Here is a 20,000-nt window from a genome sequence, read left to right on the forward strand (position 1 = left end):
CACTCCCTCCCTCCCTCTCTCCCTCTCTCTCTCTTTTCTCTCTCTCCCTCTCTCCCCCATCTCATGTTTTCACATTTCATCAGCCTTGCTGTTTTCTTGTATATAACAAATATGCAAATAAATGCTGCTCCTCACCAAACAATCTACCTTAATCATCTGCAAATGGCTTTTCCAAATGACTAATTGCATATGTTTACCTTTAAATCAGAGTGAGCAGAGCTCATTTGGCGAGACTCGTTATCGAATATGAATTATTTATTCCTTACGCTGGCATTTCTGAAAAAGTCACCTCTGAGGCAATTACGCCGCCAGAGTAATCAATCTTTATTTCCAAGGTAAGCGATGTGAGCACGATTTATCCGAGGAAGAGGTTCGGATTTGATTGTCCTGTCGGTATAACAGGGTTTACAGGACTCCAAGCTATCCCAAAGCGTGTTATGAGGAAATATACAAATGTGAGAAAACGGCGCAAATTACAGGGAAGATGAATAACATTTTGTTGTCTTTCCCCATGGATTAAAAACAGGATTCATCTCTCTCTACCTCTTCATCTCTCCCTATTTCTGTTTCTACCTCCTAAGCATCTCTCTCGCTTGCTTTCCCTCTCTGTTTCTCTATGTCTCTCCATCATTGTTGTTGTTGTTTAGTTTTCGCTTACAATGTAAAGACGATCTCTGTAAACGTATAAAGCTTCGGGTCATAAAAAACAGTGAAAACAGCAGCAGCAGCGGCGGCGAAGGCAGAACTCATTAAAACACACATTCAGGCAAAGTACACTGTAGAAGAATTAAAAAAAGAGACAACAGAAATGACATGGCCAGGGGTGGTCCCACGTCCATATGCAAATGTGTGCACAGCAGCCTCCACGGCCTCCGCCAAACATCTCATTTAGGTATCCCATCCTGCTCAGCATTTTTACTGATCGCCTTTGAAGACAGGCTTGAATAAGTTTCGTCCAAGAATAACTGTTTGCGTGCTGGGTGGCCTTGATTGACCCGTGGCACTTTTTACCACCCTTTTTCCTCTGATCATACCTCCTCTAAACTACAGTGAAGGCAACCAGGAGTGACAGGCAGATGGTTGGGCAGGGGGACCTGCCGGTGTATTTGCCTACGGGCATTTAACCGGTAAAGGAGGGGGAGGTCCCTCAAGGGGGTGGAAAGATTGAGGGCGGCCGAGCAGCTAAACAGGAGTGGGTGGAGAGAAGAAGGAGAGAGAGATGTGTGGTGTTGTGCTAACAGAAAGAGGGAGAAAAAGAGAGGGAGAGAGAGAGAAAGGGAGAGAGAGTGAGAGGTCACTAAGCAGGAGAGAGTAGGGGTAGAAAAGAGAAAATTGAGATGACAAGAAGAAGACGAGTGTCCTTCGGAATCCTCTTTTCCCTGTGTGTTGGAGGTCAACTCTTGCCTAGATGTAGCAGGGGGATACTTTGAGCCTGGGGAGCCATCTTGGCTTTGGGTTACCGGGCAGATTGCCACTGCCACTCAGCTTGACTCCTGCCCACGGGCAGAGCACCGCGCGGCACAGACTGGCATACATTTAGAGCTTCAGACGCTGAACTCAAGCCAGACACAGAGAGTGAGGGCAGCAGCAGCACGGCGGAGGGTGGGGCAGAAAGAGTAGGTGAAGAGAAGAAGGGAGTGGATGAGTGGAAAGGTGAGAAGAGAAGATGAATGTAGAGAGGAGGAAAGATTCGTAACGGAGCGAAACGGAGGAAAGAGCAACTGAGAAAGGTAGAGACACGGGATGGAGGCCCCCTCTAGTTCTCCGTCCTCTGTGGAGTGGAGCAGAGTGGAGTAGGGTGGTGGCCTGATTTCCCTCCTATCTGCATGAGAGCATAAACTTGACAGCATGGGAACATAAAGCTGTGTGTGTGTGTGTGTGTGTGTGTGTGTGTGTGTGTGTGTGTGTGACTGTGTGTGGATGTGCGTGTGTGCGTGTCTGCCTCAGTCTGTGTGTGAAACAAAGTGTATTTGCATCTGTGTGTTTTTTTTTCTGTGAGTGTGTGTGTGAGTCTATCTGTGTGTGTGTGTGTGTGTTTTCGTGTGCATTGTCTGTGAGTATCTGTGAATGTGTGTGGGGAGCTCTTATCGCTTACGGTCACCAGAATGTTATCAGTGAATTGTGCTTGGTGGGGGCTTTCTGGCTTCCTCTCAGACGCTATCGGATAAATTGAGGTGTTTGAGGAGGGGTTGATGTTAACCCCAGGGGTCTTCCTCCCTCTCATCTGCCCATCTCCCTCACTCATTATGAAGGGCTGGCTGCCGTGTTCGCCAGACACCCCTCTCTCTTATCTGTCAACCTACAGGGCCTCTCTCCATCGTCTGTGACTATGTTACACGAGTACACGGAGAGATTAGGTGCACTGGCTTTGTCCTGGTGCATTTATCAGTAGGCTTGTCTCCTCCTCACTCATGTGTTTTTGTTTCAGTTAAGTGTTGTTCAGTCTTTCTATGTTATTTCACTGGACTAGCAGAATCGGTTGGGAACTCATTAAAAGTAGTTTCTGATACCTCTTGAGGAATTGCAGAGCGTTTTGTTTGGGTTTCTCACCACGCAAGCTATGCAGGTACTGCATTCCAATTTTTAAGCAGAAAAAAAGTGTTCCTGTGTTTGTATTCACTCTCATTATTTGATTCCTCTCCAATTTGTCTGTGTTTGATTTTTCCCAGTGTGCAGACAGAAAGCTCAATGCATCCTGTGTTATGTTGAAATATGCAGTGTGTGTCTGCGCCGTTGATATACTGTTAAAGACCTTACAAACGAACAGCTTCTGATTGGCGTGATTAGATTAATAGTCCATTTCTGCCCACATAGCTGTAGCCACTGTAATTTGCATAACTGAGATAGATATCACATAAAGGGATTAAACGTGCTTTTGTCTGGCCTTTTTGTGGAATTATAATCACAGTGCCTTCCTATGGAAAGTTTTTTTTTCATAGTCCTTAATTACCAAGCATTTTTAATTAAAGGATGAAGCAATGAAATCTAAGTCTAAATCGTTCTTTTCTCTCTCTTTGTTGTAGGATTATTTGATGACACACATGTATGGCAATGCGGCGAGGGACGACCTGTGGAACAAGTTCTCTGAGGTAACACAGCAGAAGAGAACCCCCACCCCCCCACCCCCAGCCCTCTTCCACCCCCCCACCCCCAGCCCCAACCCTCTCCCACCCCCATCCTGTCCACTCCCTCCAGTGGCCACCATCACCTACTTAACACACAACCCATTTACCAGCCTCACCATCAGGGGCAAAAGCAGTGCTTATCTGAGGACAATGCAAAGGAAAAGTGTTCTATTTCATCACATCCTACCGTGCAGTTCCTGTATACCCTGAGAAAAGCAGAGATAAGAGGCCTCTCTAGTGTCATATACAGTATATCGACAAGGAGGAATTAAAAACTAGGTTTAGATCTGTGGTTAGGATAAGTTTCAGAGTCTGATTGAGGTCAAAGTTTGTTGACAGTTGGTTAATAGTTAGTGGAGGGAGGATTATGCAGCAATATTGTTAAATGTTTGTTGTATATTTATTACAGTGTCACTGGTAGTTTACTGACTTTCTCTTTCCGATTTTCCACCCATTAGCAAATCCTGCCTCATGTTATCAGACCTTCCAGGCTAGTAACATACCAGAAGAGAAATGAAGGTTCACTGTTGTTTGCCATTACCAAATCACACAACGGGGATTTAAATGTCCCTTTCACTCAGGCGCTAACAAGTTCAATCTGCCAATATTAAATGGAGGGTTAGTCAAACGCTGTAACCAGAGACGGCCGGAGTGCCGCGGAGAAAGAGAGAGAAGAAAAGCGGAAGGGAGTCAGGCAGTGATCGGTCTCATTACAGACCTGAAGATAATAATGCCGTCTGAGGGACGAGCCAGACACTCCATTTTGTGTGAGCGCGTCTGTCTGATATTGAAAAAGTGGTGTCCTGGGGTTGACAAAGAGCACCCATTTGTAGGTTATAAATCACTTGGTGCGTTGCAGCCAGTGCAATAGTCTACTTGTTGTTTGACACGAAAAAAACTGCTGATTGGACCTTGCAGCAGTTGCTGAAGCATCCAGGTGCCTTTGGACTCTATATACCTGTGCGTTTATGGTGTAACAAACTGCATTCTGGGATTCAAGTGGAGTAGGTTGGTCTGCGATGATTCCACACAGATCTCTAAATGTCATCAGCTCAGCTTGCATACTGTTGTGTGCATTCTCAAAGCTGTTACAAGCGCATAGCTCTTAGCATAGAGTCTACGTCACAACAGGACACAGATAATGTACATTTGCATTGGCTAGTAAGGTGATTAGAATCTTAAATAATAACAAAAGGATATCTTACAATGGAATTTCAGAATTTCACATTTCTATTTGTCTTTTCTGTCAGCATGCATATACGTACGTATAATATATGTTGTATAATAGTAATAATATAATGAGTGTATACACATTTGTCATGGGTATGAATTATGGACCAAGGAAATAAACAGTAGTACTGCCATTGCCAAATGAAAAAAAAAATGAACTACTGAACTAAAGCTGAGATATTCTTTAATGACTGACAGGTTTGTTCACAGATACTCCTCTCACGAGACCATCTCTCCCCCTCCTCAATAACGGAGTCTGTCACAGGGCTGATGACGAATTTCACAACACAACCATCCGTGACAGCCAATCATTTAATGAATACAGATATCCTCACCATTCCCCTTTATATTTAACAAATCCAATTTGCTGCAATAATCCAGCGGTTCTCTGGCCGCCACAAAGCCCCATTGTGAAACCTATTGACCCCAAAGGCTTCGCCTCCTTGCTCTCCTCATAATTATTTTCCACTTGGGCTCGAGGTGTCCCCGACTCGCTGTTCCCATTGTTATTCCTTGGAGAATAGTCGTGTATTTGCCCCTTACCTGCAGTCAAAAATGAAAGCTCTTTCTTTTGTGTTGGAATGCGCTCTCACACAGTTCTCTCTCTCTCTCTCTCTCTCATACACTCACACACACATACACACTCACATACTCACACACACAGACACACACACACACACACAGACACACACACTGAATGCCACAATGTAAGTCACACTAATGAGAGGGTAGCTTTAGAGGAGTGTTTTCCCCTGTGTGGTTACCATGTCTGCCTCCTCTCTCTCCCACACACACACACACACACACACACTCATACACGCACACACACACACACACGCACACACACACACACACACACACACACACACACACACACACACACACACACACACACACACACACACACACAACCACACACACACACACACACACACACACACACACACAGGGGTGGAGTGTATTTTTGTCTGCCAGCTGTGTTAATCTAACGCCTGGCTGACTACGCACAGGTATACCACAGCACATGCTTATGAAGTGCAGTTTATTGCTAGTGAAGATGAGAGCAATTTTGTACTGTCACTCTGTGTAATAGACATGGACTATGATAGTTGGTCAACCCACACACAGAAGAAACTCACACACACACACACACACACACACACACACACACACACACACACACACACACACACACACACACACACACACACACACACCACTGGGCCTTAGTCATTATATTCAGACTATGTAGTCCATTCCCAGAAGTTTGTGTCATTAAGTTTAAAATTACTTATTTTAGTTAATCATATACAATGATGAAACAGTATGGTTGAATGGACATTAATGTATTTCTTCTATTTAACGCTCATGAATACCTCTATCTCATTACTCATTCAATCCACTTGTGGAGATTTTCTCATTTATATCAGAACAGCCATTATCCCTGCCTGATAAGAATGAGTTTCCTCTAATGATCATATCAGCGCATGGCAGGTGTGTGGTACATTGGCAAACAATCTCAGATAGCCCCAGTTGGGCAACAACATAATCTCCTACCTTCATTTTCACACATGTATAGTCTGCCTTTCTGGAATACAAATGTTGGCGAGATAGGGCGTAGGAGATTAAAAGGACAGGGCAAATGTTTTGAGAGGGGATATCACTGGTTATCAGCTGATGCAGTGGTTAGTGTGAAAACATACATGAAACTGAGGATAGAGGAAGTCACCTTCATATGCAGCGGAACTCAAGTGTACTTTAATTAAATAACCAGAAATAGTCTTCCCTTGATGTCCCAGTTTTGGACTGCTTGAGCTACGAGAGGAATGAGAAGTATGATTACCTCTTTCTTCACTGCAGCCTTTTAATTAAGGTACAGTGCCCTGCAGAATTATTGGCACCCTTATTTAATGTGAGTCAAAAAGGCTGATGAGAATTTTTCTCACTATATATCAAATGTTGTCTTTACTTTACTCAATGTAAAAATTCCATATTCATCCTTTACCACAAGAAAAAAAGTCCCAAGTCATCACAAGATAATGTATTATTGTGATGATTTAGTTTATTATTGGCAGCCCATCATTTTGTATTTTGTGCAAACCCCCTTTGCCAACAGAACAGCGCTCAGTCTTCTCTTTCATTTCTTATAAGACTTATAAGTCTTATAGTCTTATAAGAACACAAAAGAAAGGATTATTGCTCATTCCCCAATGCAGAATCACTTCAGGTCCAGGGTCATCTCTTGGACACTCTCTAATGGAGCTCAACCTACAGGTTTTCATTTGGATTTAGGACAGGGGACTGGGATGGAGATGGCGAAAGCTTGATTTTGTGATCATTTTACCATTTTTCAGTGGATTTTGATGTGCGCTTTGGATTGTTGTCCTTCTGGAAGATCCAACCCATGACCAAGTCTTAGCTTCTTGGCAGAGGCAATCAGATTTTAATTAAAAATCACCTGGTACTTCCTGGAATCCATAATGCCATGCATGTGAGCAATAACGCCAGGGCATTTGGAGGGGAAACATCGTCACAGATCATCCACCATATTTAAGGCTTGGAATGTGGTGCTTTTCGCTATAGCCATCTTTGTTTCTATGCCAAATCCACCTTGAGCAATTGGAGTCAAACGGTTCTATTTTTGCTTAGTCTGATCACCTGTCCTAGCCTGGGTGCCATCCGTTTGTACGCGTTCCACTGATTGCTGCCTTCTCACTGAACAAACCACAAATCGTTTGTTCAGCGAGACGGCAGCAATCAGTGGAGCCCGTACAAAACGGATGGCACCCAGGCTACACCTGTCCCAGTTAAAGTTCTTAAAGTTAAAGTTTGTTGGTGTGGAGCTGATGTGACATGGTGGATTTGGAGGCATGGTGACTCAAAAATGTTACCAAACACATGAAACTGTGGTCTGTGGATTCTTTTTACTTCTCTGACCATCTCCTTCACTGTGGTTGCTGATCAAATAGACTTGCATCCCTTTTCCAGGCTGGTTCATGATCGTTTTGAATTTCTTCAACTTAATTAAAACGTAATGATTGCCCTTACTGTTGATATGCTGCGAGCAGCAATTTTCTCGTATCCATTTCCTGATTTGGGCAAGTCAAAACACCTTTGCCTTATTGCTATGGAATGCTCATGAATCTTTCCCATGGCGATGGATGACTAAGGGATTTGGGCTCTGTGTCACCTCCTTTGTATACCCCAGTGAAACAGGAAATCGTTCACGACTGCTTACAAATTCCTGAACACTTAAGCCAACTTAGAATTTGTTAAATATGACTGGGATCACACTTTGTTTACTTTTTGTTCATTTAAATTTCTCTATTATATTATATGAAGATTAATAAATGACTGCTATTTTTTATAAGCCTTTTCAATCATCTTTAGCAAAGCTGCCAATCATTATGTAGGGCACTGTACAGAGTGTTTTAGATTGTAAAGAACATGACAAAAAAAGGTGTTTCATTTGTATTATAAGTGTATAATCTGGTATTAAGTAAATATACAAGCCTAAACAAACCTGACCATATGTTTCTAACAATAGTATCCAGTATGAATGATGAATCTAGCTTAAGGAAGCCAGAGGTTTGCTCCTGTCTTTCCCAGAGTGCTATGGTGAGGACAGACAAACCTGTCCATACAAACGAGATTATTCACACCTAATGGAACTAGGCAATCACAGAATAATAGGCAATGGCAACTACTTAGTGAGTAATTCAGTTCAGCTGGTTAGCCCAGGGTGCACAAATACTGCTAAGAGTATGACTGGACATTACTGTCATTTGCTCTGGGTGAGAGTGTATCCTAAATGTACATGTAAAATATTGTTCATTTCACTCAGGCCATGCAGAGGGAAGGCAAAGACATCAACATCAAGGAGGTGATGGACCGCTGGACGCTACAGATGGGCTACCCAGTGGTCACCATTAGCAAGAACGAAAGCCTGGACAATGCTGTCACCGTCACCCAGGAGCACTTTGTCTACGACATGGACGCCAAGATACGAGACCCAGAGCTCTTCAACCGAAGGTACATCTCCTTACTCATGTCATGGTGACCTATGACTTCCAGCCGCTATAAGGTTAGCTGTGATTCATCATACATAACTGCATTACCCACATGAAGCCAAGACTAAAGCAGTGAGTATAGATTTTTTCCCCCTGAAATTCATTGGATTCTGTGCACAGACTCGGTACAATGTGGCATAACACTGACTCTGGCCTTTTTTTTGGTGAATTTCTCCTGACTGCTGTGTTTTAAATGAAAAGGCGTGTTGTGAATTCTGTCGAAGGCTTGACACAATCAGCAACCCTCTCCGCTAGATGCTTTGATGATAAGCTTTGGTCAGGTCATGGCTAGGCCAGAGTTGGAAAAGAGCTGGGGAGAGGAGATCGAAAGAGATTGGGGAGAAGAAAGACAGAATGAATGACCGTAGAGAGAGAGAAAGAGAGAGAGAAGCTGTGAGAAAAGGTCAGAGTGGTAAACCAGAGGAGGTGTTTACTCACAATGCTGCAGTTCAAACATACTCTTTTGTGCCACAAGGAAAGACACAACCATCCACAGAATTCACCAGAGGCAGGTATTCAAACATCTCTGTTTTCCTCTCACCTTTACCTCACCTCACAATGTGAGACTTCTCACTGACCCAGAACCCCCAAAATATTAAATTTAGCAGTCCACCTGGATCCTTGCCCCCCTTGTTACCTTGTTGTCAGGGAAAATATCCAGAACGGATTTGGCCCAGTACCACCTTACCGCCTCAGCTGTTGTCTGGCTGAAGGTTGACTGGAGGTAAAAAAAAAATGAAAAAAAGAAAAACACTACTGGAAGCAGCTGACCGACCTGTGGTACCGACCTGTGCAGTCCCGGCCCGTGGTTGCCAGATCTGTGCCAAATCTGGGCTAGATCGCCATTAGCCTCAGCTGCTGTCTGGGTGAAGGCTGTCTGAAGTGCGCAGGCCTGATATGATGCAGATATACCCAATGTTACCTCACCTCAAATGGCAGAGAAAAGGTCCACTCCCGGAGGCATCTGACTCCGGAACAGATGTGGCCCAGTACCACCAAACCCGGGCCAGATCTGGGCCGAATCCGTATCAGCCTCAGCCGTTTTCTGGCTGAAGGTGGCCTAAGGGTGTGTATTCATATAGTCTTTTTTTAAGTTGTTTCCAAATGAGGCATGAGAGCGTGTGAGGCCAGCTAGAGGCAGAACGCTGCACCCAGTGGCCTTATTTTTTGCAGCCGCTCTGAGCGCTTCGCTTCAAGTTGAAAGTCTCTAGTTGAAAAAAAGGCTGCTGGTGTCGTTAAAGATAGATAGATATCGTTGTCATAGAAACAAAACCCACGCGCAGCATGGAAGTGCTTTCTTGATGAAGCGCTGGCGTGAAGTGCTCCCCCGGCGTCCTGCCGGCGCTTTCCTGCCGCAGAAAAAAAAACGCTCTATGAACGCACACCTTTAAGGTGTGCTGAAGGCGAAGAAGAGGAAAGATCTAAAGAGCCGCTACTGGAGGCAGCGGACTGGCGTGGATCTGGTCTGATATTGCCAGGTCCGGCCTGGTTCTGGGTCACATGCGGACCGGAACCGCATCAGCCTGAACTGCTGTTTGGGTGAAGGTTGAGTGAGGTGTGGTGGAGCAGGCCTGACATGTGCAGATAGATTAGTTTAATCCCCCATTAAGGCTCGATGAATAATTCAGTGTCACCTCCGCACCAATTTGGGGGGGCCTCGATTTTTTTCCTTTTTTTTTTTGGTGCCAGAATGCTTGCGGTTGAAATGCTGTAAGGATCGACCGGGCATCTTAATGGATCTCCCCCTCTCTCTCCTGTCAGCGCGTGTTTACGAGAGTGTTGCCGGGGCAAGATGAGACACCCCACGGAGCGCCGGTATCGCTGCAGGAAGGGAAGGATGGGAGCGAGGAAGAGGAGGTTGTGAGAACGCACCTTTTCGGTTACGTGCGGTGGCTGCAGATGCAGCACAGCCGCGGGTTTCGTTAATTTATCACGCGCTGTATTGTTTTCCTGCCGAACCCGCTGCTACGGCAGCGCCAGTATTTAACTCCGCTCGTCCCCCCTTCAGCTGGAGTATAATTAAAGTGCGAGGACATTTCAGGGTGAAGTTCGGAGTGTGATGAGTGATTGGTGACACCACCAGAGATGACAGAAGATTCCGGAAGGGCTCTGTCCCAGCGCTGTTGTCTAAGATGACAAATCGATGACTTTGCTGTGTGAAAATACGAATAGAAGGCATCACTGTACTGCCGATGTTGGAACAAACTTTATCACTGTGTTGTTAAAAAAAGGGCTGATAATAGACCTTTTTACTCCCTGGTTGCTGCCAAGATGCACCTCCTGCTGCATTGATCTGGCCCATCCAGAGTGTGGTGAGCTGAATATCAGGCGCCTCCTTGCATTACTCTCCCCTCTTTAAACTCGCGAGGCGTTTCTCACTCCCACTGCCACATCCAAGGCTCCACGGAGGAGCTGCCGCTGGCTGTGTTTGATTCTCCCACAGCCAAAGCCCCCCATTTATAAGCAGACAGGCTATAACAGGGCCATTCTAAAGAAAGCGCTTTTTAGTGGTATTGATAGAAAAAGAAGGGAGACAGGGACAGAGGGGGAGGGAGAGGGGAGGTGAGTAAGAGAGACTGAGAGAGACAGTAAGGGAGAGAAAAACAGAGGAAACAGAGAAAGACAGACAGAGAGAGAGAGAGAGATAGAGAGAGAGAGAGAAAGGGCGCAAGACAGACAGCAAGAGTGAGGGAAAGAGAGGGAGAGAGAGAGAAAGTGCAAGACAGACAGTGAGAGAGATGAAAGAGAGTGAGACAGAGGGAAAGAAATTAAAAGAGGGTAAGAGAGACAGCGAAAGAGAGGATCAGTGAGAGAGAAAGAGAGATGGAGAGATAGAAACAGGTAGAGTGTTAGTGAGAGAGAAAGAGAGGCAGAGAGATATAAAGACAGAGAGTGTAAGTGAGAGAGAAAGAGAGAAGGAGAGATAGAACGAGAGAGAGAGTGTAAGTGAGAGAGAAACAGAGACGGAAAGATAGAAAGAGAGCGTGTAAGTTAGAGAGAAATAGAGATGAAGAGATAGAAAGAGGTAGAGTGTGAGAGAGAAAGAGACACAGAGAGATATAAAGACAGAGAGTGTAAGTGAGAGAGAAGGAGAGATAGAACGAGAGAGAGAGTGTAGGTGAAAGAGAAACGGAGACGGAGAGCCTTCTGGGCTAAACTGGAGCTTTTAAGTGAATCCCAGACAGCCTGTGTGCATCAGGCAGGGATTTGCCCGCTAGTGAGAGGCGGTGCGGGGGCTTGGCAGAAGCTCCCAGGCTGCTGGGGGAAAATGAGGCTGACAGAACCTCAGTGAGGAGTGCAGCACAGCAGGGCTGGAACCGGGGTTGGGGCCAGACCACAGACACGCGTCACAGGGGTCGAATGTGTGTAGTGTGTGTACTTACCACCACAGCAGCAGCAGCTACTCAGCAAACACTCTCTGCTGTGTCTTCCTAGTTTGCTTTGTGTATCTGAGGCATGAACACTCGGGTGTGCATGTAAATACACACACACACACACACACTCTCACACACACATGAGCACAAAGACACACATACACATTCACACACGCATTACCCACACATATAGACACTCATTTTCTCTCACATGCACACACGCGCACACACACACACACACACACACACACACACACACACACACACACACACACACACACACACACACACACACACACACACACACACACACAACCACACACAAGATGCAAGGTCAACATTACAAAGCAAAAAATGGACAGGCAGCGAGAGAATAAGGTTATTTATTCAGTTCCATTGTGCCTGAAAGGTACGAGCTAGCATTTTTTTTTCTCTTCACTCTGTAATATATTGCTGAGGAGCTGTCTAACAGAATGGAGTGGGCTGTATAGTAGCCAGGTGATATTACTTGCATATTACCCTATTGTAGTTCTCAGCGCTGTTTTCAGGCCTCCTCTGCATTAATGACCTGTGTAAAGCCTCAACTCCAGCACTTTTCCACAATGAAATTCAAATGCGGCTTTAGCGAGTTAGGCACCAGAGGTAGATTGAATCCACTCATCACTTTGCATTCGATTTTTTTTTAGCCGCTGTGCTGCGTCGAAAAGAAACACTTTTAGGTGTTTGTGGTCGTCGCTCTTAGTGCTACTGAGGCGGATGGTTTATCTGAAAAGTCTGAAAAGTTTTCTGGAGACAAAAGAGCATTTACAGCACGTTTACGCTGTTGATGATTGCTTAGCGATAGTTAATGCTACATGTGGAGCTAACTGAGCATGAGCGGAATTCATATTGGTGTAATACCATTGAAGCCATGTATTATTCATCACAAGAAGGTCAGGAACAACAATAACTCCAAACTTTGCTCTTGATATATATGTGTGTGTGTGTGTGTGTGTGTGTGTGTGTGTGTGTGTGTGTGTGTGTGTGTGTGTGTGTGCGTCGGCAGACTGTTAATGGAGCGAGCTGGAAGGATGCAATTAAAAAGATAAATAGCTTGTCGGATCCCCGTCTGACGGCAAAGCTTCCGGGGCTGTTTAAACAGTTATTCCAGTACGCCACAAACAGCCGGCCGGCGCTAATGACTGTCGTCTAGATGCGAAACAATCGCACTTTTCACGCACGCCACTCCTTTCCTTCTCATCAGCTCCCCTTCAGTTTGTTTTCCATTGAAAAGACAAAAAAAACGAAAATGAAAATGAAAGCCTCCTCACCACTGATACGAAAAGTAAATAGCTAAATCAAATTAACAGTCAGGGCGCTAATCGATTTCCCTTCCTCACCTGCAGAGATGCATGACTATCCGTGGGATTGCGCAATTACCCTTGCTAATTACATCAGCCTCCCCAGGTGCCCTTCTCTCCTCTCCGCTAAAGCATACTTTACACAGCTTCAGGTAGCGTCCAAAGTCATCATCAGCCGACGCTTCCCGACACTCGATTGTTATGAAGACTGAAGGGATTTGGGAAGATTAATACCATCCGTGGTTATTAATATCATCCACAGCAGGGAGAGGGTCAGACAGGTTCACCTCACAGCCTTTCCGCCATCACAGATACTCCTCTCTCTCCTTGTCTCCCGGTGAAGTCTGAGGTCTGTGAGTGCAGCTTTGATGTTGGAGTACTGAGTCAAGGTCCCCTCTGATAAGAGTAGACACTGACCCAGTGCTGGCCCAGAGTTGGCTGCCATTTTGGCTCTGACACCTCATTGGCTTCATTGTCATTATGTGCTATCTGTGCCTGTGCTCCACGGGTGACTCAACCCACCAGGCAGAGAAATAAGGGATGACCATCAGCTAGTAGACAGGAGCAGAGGGAAAAGCACTGTGAGGCAGGAGTGACTGAGAGGACACTGAAAGATAATAACACCATAACATACTAGGAGCTAAACAGAATAAGCATGTACAGAGGTGCGTTCAAAATAGGCAAGCAAAGGCAAAAGTTTGCAAACAGTTTTTTTTTTTTGCTTTGAGTTTACTTTGACCTCTTGCGAAACAGGAGGTAGTTCTCGGCGGACAAACTGGTCTAAAGGTTAACGTTTAAATAAAATAATTTTGAATATTATCACAAAAACATTCAAATTTAAACGAAAGCGATCATCTCTGTCGAATTTGAACACACCTCAGGTCTCTCTTGTCAGCAAGGTCTGAAGCTGTTGCTTAGAATAACCTAATGACAAAGCCTCATATTCATAGTGAACGATCGTCATGAAATGTTGAATATACAAAGTGAGCTATTCCAGACATAGTGAGCATTCAAGCCTTGGGTAGTTGCATTACTGTACCTTTCCCAAAACACCGGGGCTTAAAGGCGTTAAAGTGTCTGTGATTAAGAAAAGAGCAACGCACACAGAGAGAAAAAGAAGCCTCTTCCTCCTCCTCTTTTTCCTCCTAAGAGTGAAAGATGGTATTGAACCACATGGCAGCACAATCAGTCCAAAGACACACTCCTGCCCCACCCTTCACTGATCCCCACCACCACCACCACACACACACACACACACACACACCCACACACACACACTCGCACACACACACACACAAACACACACACACAAACACACACACACACACACACACACACACACACACACCACCACCACCACCACCACCACCACCGACCCCTAGCCTCTCATGCCTCATTACACACCATCTAACATCGTCCTGTCCCGCTCTGAGGACCCGCTGCAGAAACACTCCCCGAGCAAAATGATCGATGGAGCCATCGCAGGAGCAAGGGTACACAGGAGTGGGGCAGGAGCAAGGCCACGTCCAGGAGTAGATATAGAACATTGATTTGAAGAGGAGGGGAGAGAGAGAGAGAGAAGAGAGAGGGGAAGAAAAAGAGACGGGTATGAGCTTGAGACAGGGCCAGAGGGATAATTTAGAGGGGTTATTGTCAGGAAAAAAGGACACGGAATTTCTCCCGTGAGAAATTTGATGCAGGGGTGCAAGAAAACTTTACACTGTGATACCACCCGCTGTTTTTTTCTTCTGTGAAAGACTTTCACTCCATTCGAATGGGCCCCCAAAATCTTGTAGTATTCTTTGGTGATACTTAGGCCGAATCTCGATTCTTCCCCTTGCCCCTTTTGCTTTGTCTTGTCTTTGTCTTAACCCTAGCACTTGCAAGTGTAAGGGCCAAGGGCTGAGATCTTTCCCCTATGAAATGAGACGCCACTCGGTTTCGGGTACGTCATGCGTGACTATATGAGCTATGAAACTAGCGATTTAAAAAAAGTCTAATGAAGAACATGGTTGCAAATATATATGTATACAACTGTGTAGAGCACGAAACAAGACTGTCGTCATTTTTAAATTAATTATAAGCCAAAAATACTTACATGTAGTGTATGTAGCATGATAGCTGGCAAGCTACCATATAAGCCAATGGAGTGGTGGTATACGCGCTAATTGTATCCTAAAACTACCGTTTGAAAGCTTCAGTTAAGACCTACAATACTATGCATCGTTCGAGTAGCACATATCAGATCAAACCGAGTCATTATAAACATATAAAAAGTTGTGTAGATAGCTTTATTCATGTAAAATATTCCTCGCTTCAAGCAGCCATGTTTTTTTGAAAATTCCCGAGCTGGTTTCGCGGTGTGCTCTGGGATAGCCCTTGGAGGAGCAAGGTAGCTCTCCGATCATCTCAAAAACGATCATCTCCTTAATCTTACCCCTTAATCTTGATCAAATTGGGTATTGAGACACCACTAGCTCTCACATGAACGCGCAACTTCAAGGGTAAGGGGGAAGATAAGGGGTAAAGGGAAGTATTGAGATTGGGCCTTAGTTATATTTCAGTGTCTGTTCAGTTCCGTTCCTTGTTATATTATAATCATCTATTTCACTGCACAATGTTGTGCCATAACTATAACAAATAGCACACTGTATTTCAGAGCACCTTCTCAGTGCCCCCTCAGTCTAGTATCCCCTTACACTCCTTGTGTGTTGCCTAGACAGGAACTAGATGGAGTAATAAGCTTTGGTTCCACTGCTCCATACGCCAACCTTAACTCAGGCTACCTCATTAGTCTTTCGAGCGCTCAGTTACAATGCTGTCTAATAAATCGAAGCAATAAGGTTCTTGGCCGAATAATAGCTGTGCTTTTCCGTCCGTCTTCTGCGTACAGTAATATCCATTCGTTCACGGGAGCCTAGAGCCTCTCGAACACTCCCCTCTTGATCGTGGCAATGTTTGGCTCCTTGTATGAGTGATTGCGGTGCCCTAGATAAGTCCCCTGACAGCGGCTGAGTCTGTATAGCACAGTAGGATGTGTTGTTGTTGTTGTTGTGGGATTGAATCCAGCTGCTCTAGCCTTTTTTCTAATTTATGTATAAAGTGTTTGACATGGTAACAATAATGTCTGTATCAGATATGTTGTATATTTTCGATGTTTTTGTAGATTCCCTATGTTGAAATTTATATCATATATAATATCATATCATTTCTTGTTTGTTATTTGTCCATGCGTGCTTTTTTTTTATTGATTTTCATCCTTAGTTTAGATACATCTAGTTTCGAAGGAAAGGGAATACTGTGTCATTTAGCAGGCATATGGCCTCTTTGCCCCTCACTATCTCTACTAATGACTTTACTGATCACATAATTTCCTTGTGTCTCCCTAACAAGCTCAATAAGGGACAGCCTTCTCAGCCTAAAGGGCTTACAATGACCCAAGGTTCCCTTTGATCGGCTTCTCTTTAGCTCCCTCCTCAGTGAGGTCTTCACCCCCTCTCCAGGTCCATCAATAGTCAGAGAGCAAGAGTGGGGGTCTTTTAGTGAGACTTTTTTTTTTGTGCCCTGGCTACTAGTAGGATCGATACCCTCCCTCCCTTAGTGGCATTTCTGATTATTTTCCCCCGCACTCCTTTCCTCCACACACCTTACAGTGACTGGTTAGGCATTGATCCTGGATCCATGGGCCCGGATGATTGATGCAATTAAATAATTAAGAACCGGGTCAGAGAACTCGCAGACGGCTGAGTGGTAATTCTTTGAAACTCCGCACGACTCCCCGTGGGTGTTTTTTCCCCCTCATTTCTATAAAAGCATGAATTAAACAGCAGTGGGTCCTCCTCGTCTGAGCCCCCTGCTCCCAGCATGCACTGCTGGCTCTCTGCTGTAATCCAAGCTGGCAGGTGGCAAGCGTGGAGCACATAGGTGCCATGGGCGGTAATGTGTCTGGTGGGCAGCAGCAGGATGATGGCTGTCAGGCAGCGTTTCGTGTCTGGCTCCCACCTGCCCGCTGAGGGGTGGAGACACCCGGGCCTTGTGTGTGAATAGCACAGAAAGACTTCACTGTTTCTCACCATGAGTTATAATATGAAGGTGTGTGCTTCCGTTAATCAGTGTGAGCTGATCAGACTGTGAATCAGTCTAATGAAGGCATGTCACTGGATTATCTTGGTATATTTATGTATATGAAATATATGGTCCTTCATGCATTTCATATATGAACAGTTTGGTCCCACTGTTTAAACGTTGACCACGGTTACAGGTACAGTGTTTCAGGATTTGCTTTGTAGATTTTTGAACGTCGTCACACAACATTCAAGGTTGACTTACATCATGGCTGAGATCTCTCATGTTAGAGCACAATGCAGCCAACAGCCTGTGCCTGGGACCAGCTCACAGGCCTGACCTTATTATGACAGTTGCTTCTCTCTCATGTTCTTTTTATTTAGGAAAAAGTTAAGTTATGTGTGAGGTATGTCAAAGCAATATAACAATCCGGTCTGGAAGCTTGTTAATTGTCGGAAAGTAATTATTAAATGATTATGGTAATCAAAAGAAAAATCATCCTTAAATGAGACTGGATGAGACGGATTATGTCAGTGTACGTTACTCCTGTGTTTACTTTGAGTGGCCTTGAAACATACCAAAACTCACACCTCTCTTTTCTCTTTTCTCTCACTCTCTCTTTAACAGCTTCCTGTGGCACATCCCTTTAACATTAGCTGTGGGCAATTCCACTCACATATCCCCTGAAGCCATCATCTGGGTCTCCAATAAAACAGGTAGGTAACTCTGACTAATCATCTCTCCGCCTGCCTTCAGCTCCCCCCCATCCCTCCTACACTTCACGGCCCTCTAACGAAGGACGGCAACTTGTCGCATTCGTCTCTGGTTTTCCGAATCGGTCCAGAAGTGTTTGATGTGCAGCCATCACGGCTTGCCTCTCATTTGTTTCTCATTCCTAATTAAATCAGCCTCTTTTCCTGGCTCTGTCTCTTATTACATTCCATCCGTGATGTCTGCATGATGTGAATTCTAGAATGGGGACTCTGACATGATTAAATTCCTTTGTCAAGGGATTGGCTGAAATGAGGTGGGAAGGTGTCCCTGGTGTCTCTCAGAGTCATGTCCCCCATTTCATTACCGTCCATTCTGTCTCCTCACTAAAGATGCTGACAGAACAGGACAGAGCATTTGCAGGTGCATGGCTGTCGCTGGCTGGGACCCACATCCTGAGCGCTCCTGAATTCAATTTAGTACAGAGCAGGAAAGAGAGATGGGGCAAGATGGAGAGAGAGAGAGGCGGGGGGGGGGGGGGGGGCAGAGAGAGAACGAAAGAGACTCCATCCTCTATCCATTTAACATTTCCATTCTTCTGCTAACCCCCTGGAATAGTGTCCTGTCATGGGAACAATACCTCTCCGCCCTCAGTAGATGACTGAAGAAAAGAGAGCGAGCCACAAAGACTCTCGAGAAATTCGACAAGAAAGCCCGGTGACACCGAGAGCCGCGAGGGCCATTTTAGTATGTGCCCCAGGCCTGCACACACAACCAGACGCACACGCTCAAAAGCCAACAATCCGTACAATCTGGTTGGCGATGCTTGTTTTTTTCTCTCCACCCCCTCCTCTCCGCCCCCCCACCCCCTCTCTCTGATGCACGCTGCAAATGGGCATCCTCCTTTTCAAGCCAGAGCCTCTCAGCAGGTCCATTAGTTCTCAGACAGAAGGAGGAAGTGGAGGGTGAGATTCCCAGCGCTGATACTCACGGGGTGTAAAGCGAGCGGAGTGTGTTTAAGCTGAGGCCCGGGGGGAAAGTGTGTGTGTGTGTGTGTGTGTGTCTGTGTGTACATAGGAGAAAAGCAGGGGATATATCTCTGAATCTCATGGTCCCTTGCCTCGCAACACTCAGCCACCGTTTCAAACTGTGTTAAATTGTTGGCTGCTTACACACACACGCGCGCGCGCACACACACACACACACACACACACACACACACACACACACACACAAAGGGATATCAGTAGCACCCAGTAGGTAGCTTTTTCTAGGATTCTAGCTTAAGTAATCATGCTTAAATACCAACAAATGCCCTGGCAAATGTCAGGTTACATAACTGAAGTCCACTAAACACCCCCTATTAAGGAAATTGCTTGAAGGTGGCTTCACAAATTATGATCATTGCCGAAACAAACAGAACAATCTACCCCGAAGCAAGGACTTCACGAAGTCAACATATTCAACAATAATTCAATCAAACAGAGCCTTGCCAGGGCAATGCCGATGCAGCCTTGTACTCATTTCAATCATAATGTAATCAGATCTCTTTGTCCATGTAATCAATCCAGTGCCTGATTTGACATGGCTTATTGACCTAATGATGTTTTTGCCTGAACATAATGTGTGAAATAGGAATTGCAATCAATATTTCTGATCATTAATCCCAATGTAAAATGGTTGCAAAACGAAGAGTCACTGCATTGAGCTTTGATATATGAGATTATAGATAAACTTGACCAATTGAATTTTGACGCTTGATGCAAACAGCAGAGATGGTCCCCGCTGCAGGTAGTGATCCATCCCACTTGAGTGATACTAGCTGGGTTTCCATCCAACTCTTTCGCACATTTGAAGTGCATTTATTAAAATTCTGTCTACGTTTCTAGTGCTAGGCAACATAAACCTAATGAAGGGAGCCAGTGAACAGCTGCGGGTTCAAAACTTGAGCTTGTCAGGGCAACTTTAACAGAAACACGCAATCAAATCTCAGCATTATACTCTATCAGACGTTAATCCACTCCTCTCTAGCGACTCAGTTTCTTATTCGATTTAGAAGATTTTATGTAAATTCCAAGTGTTTCC

The 20,000-nt window shown here is 45.0% G+C and overlaps 1 protein-coding gene across 1 annotated transcript in view; it reads left to right on the forward strand.

The window, feature by feature from the left end:
• LOC308362400 (thyrotropin-releasing hormone-degrading ectoenzyme-like) overlaps positions 1–20,000 on the forward strand; it is a gene marked incomplete at both ends in the record, with an annotated part of 130,477 nt that overhangs the window by 90,109 nt on the left and 20,368 nt on the right. The window contains 3 exons of the mRNA XM_080835018.1: positions 3,024–3,089; positions 8,200–8,387; positions 17,832–17,920. Of these exons, the coding sequence (XP_080691144.1) occupies positions 3,024–3,089; positions 8,200–8,387; positions 17,832–17,920 (343 nt within the window). The remainder of the gene's footprint in view (positions 1–3,023; positions 3,090–8,199; positions 8,388–17,831; positions 17,921–20,000) is intronic.

Source organism: Sprattus sprattus (assembly GCF_963457725.1).
Source record: "Sprattus sprattus genome assembly, chromosome: 3".
Taxonomy (NCBI): Eukaryota; Metazoa; Chordata; class Actinopteri; order Clupeiformes; family Clupeidae; genus Sprattus; species Sprattus sprattus.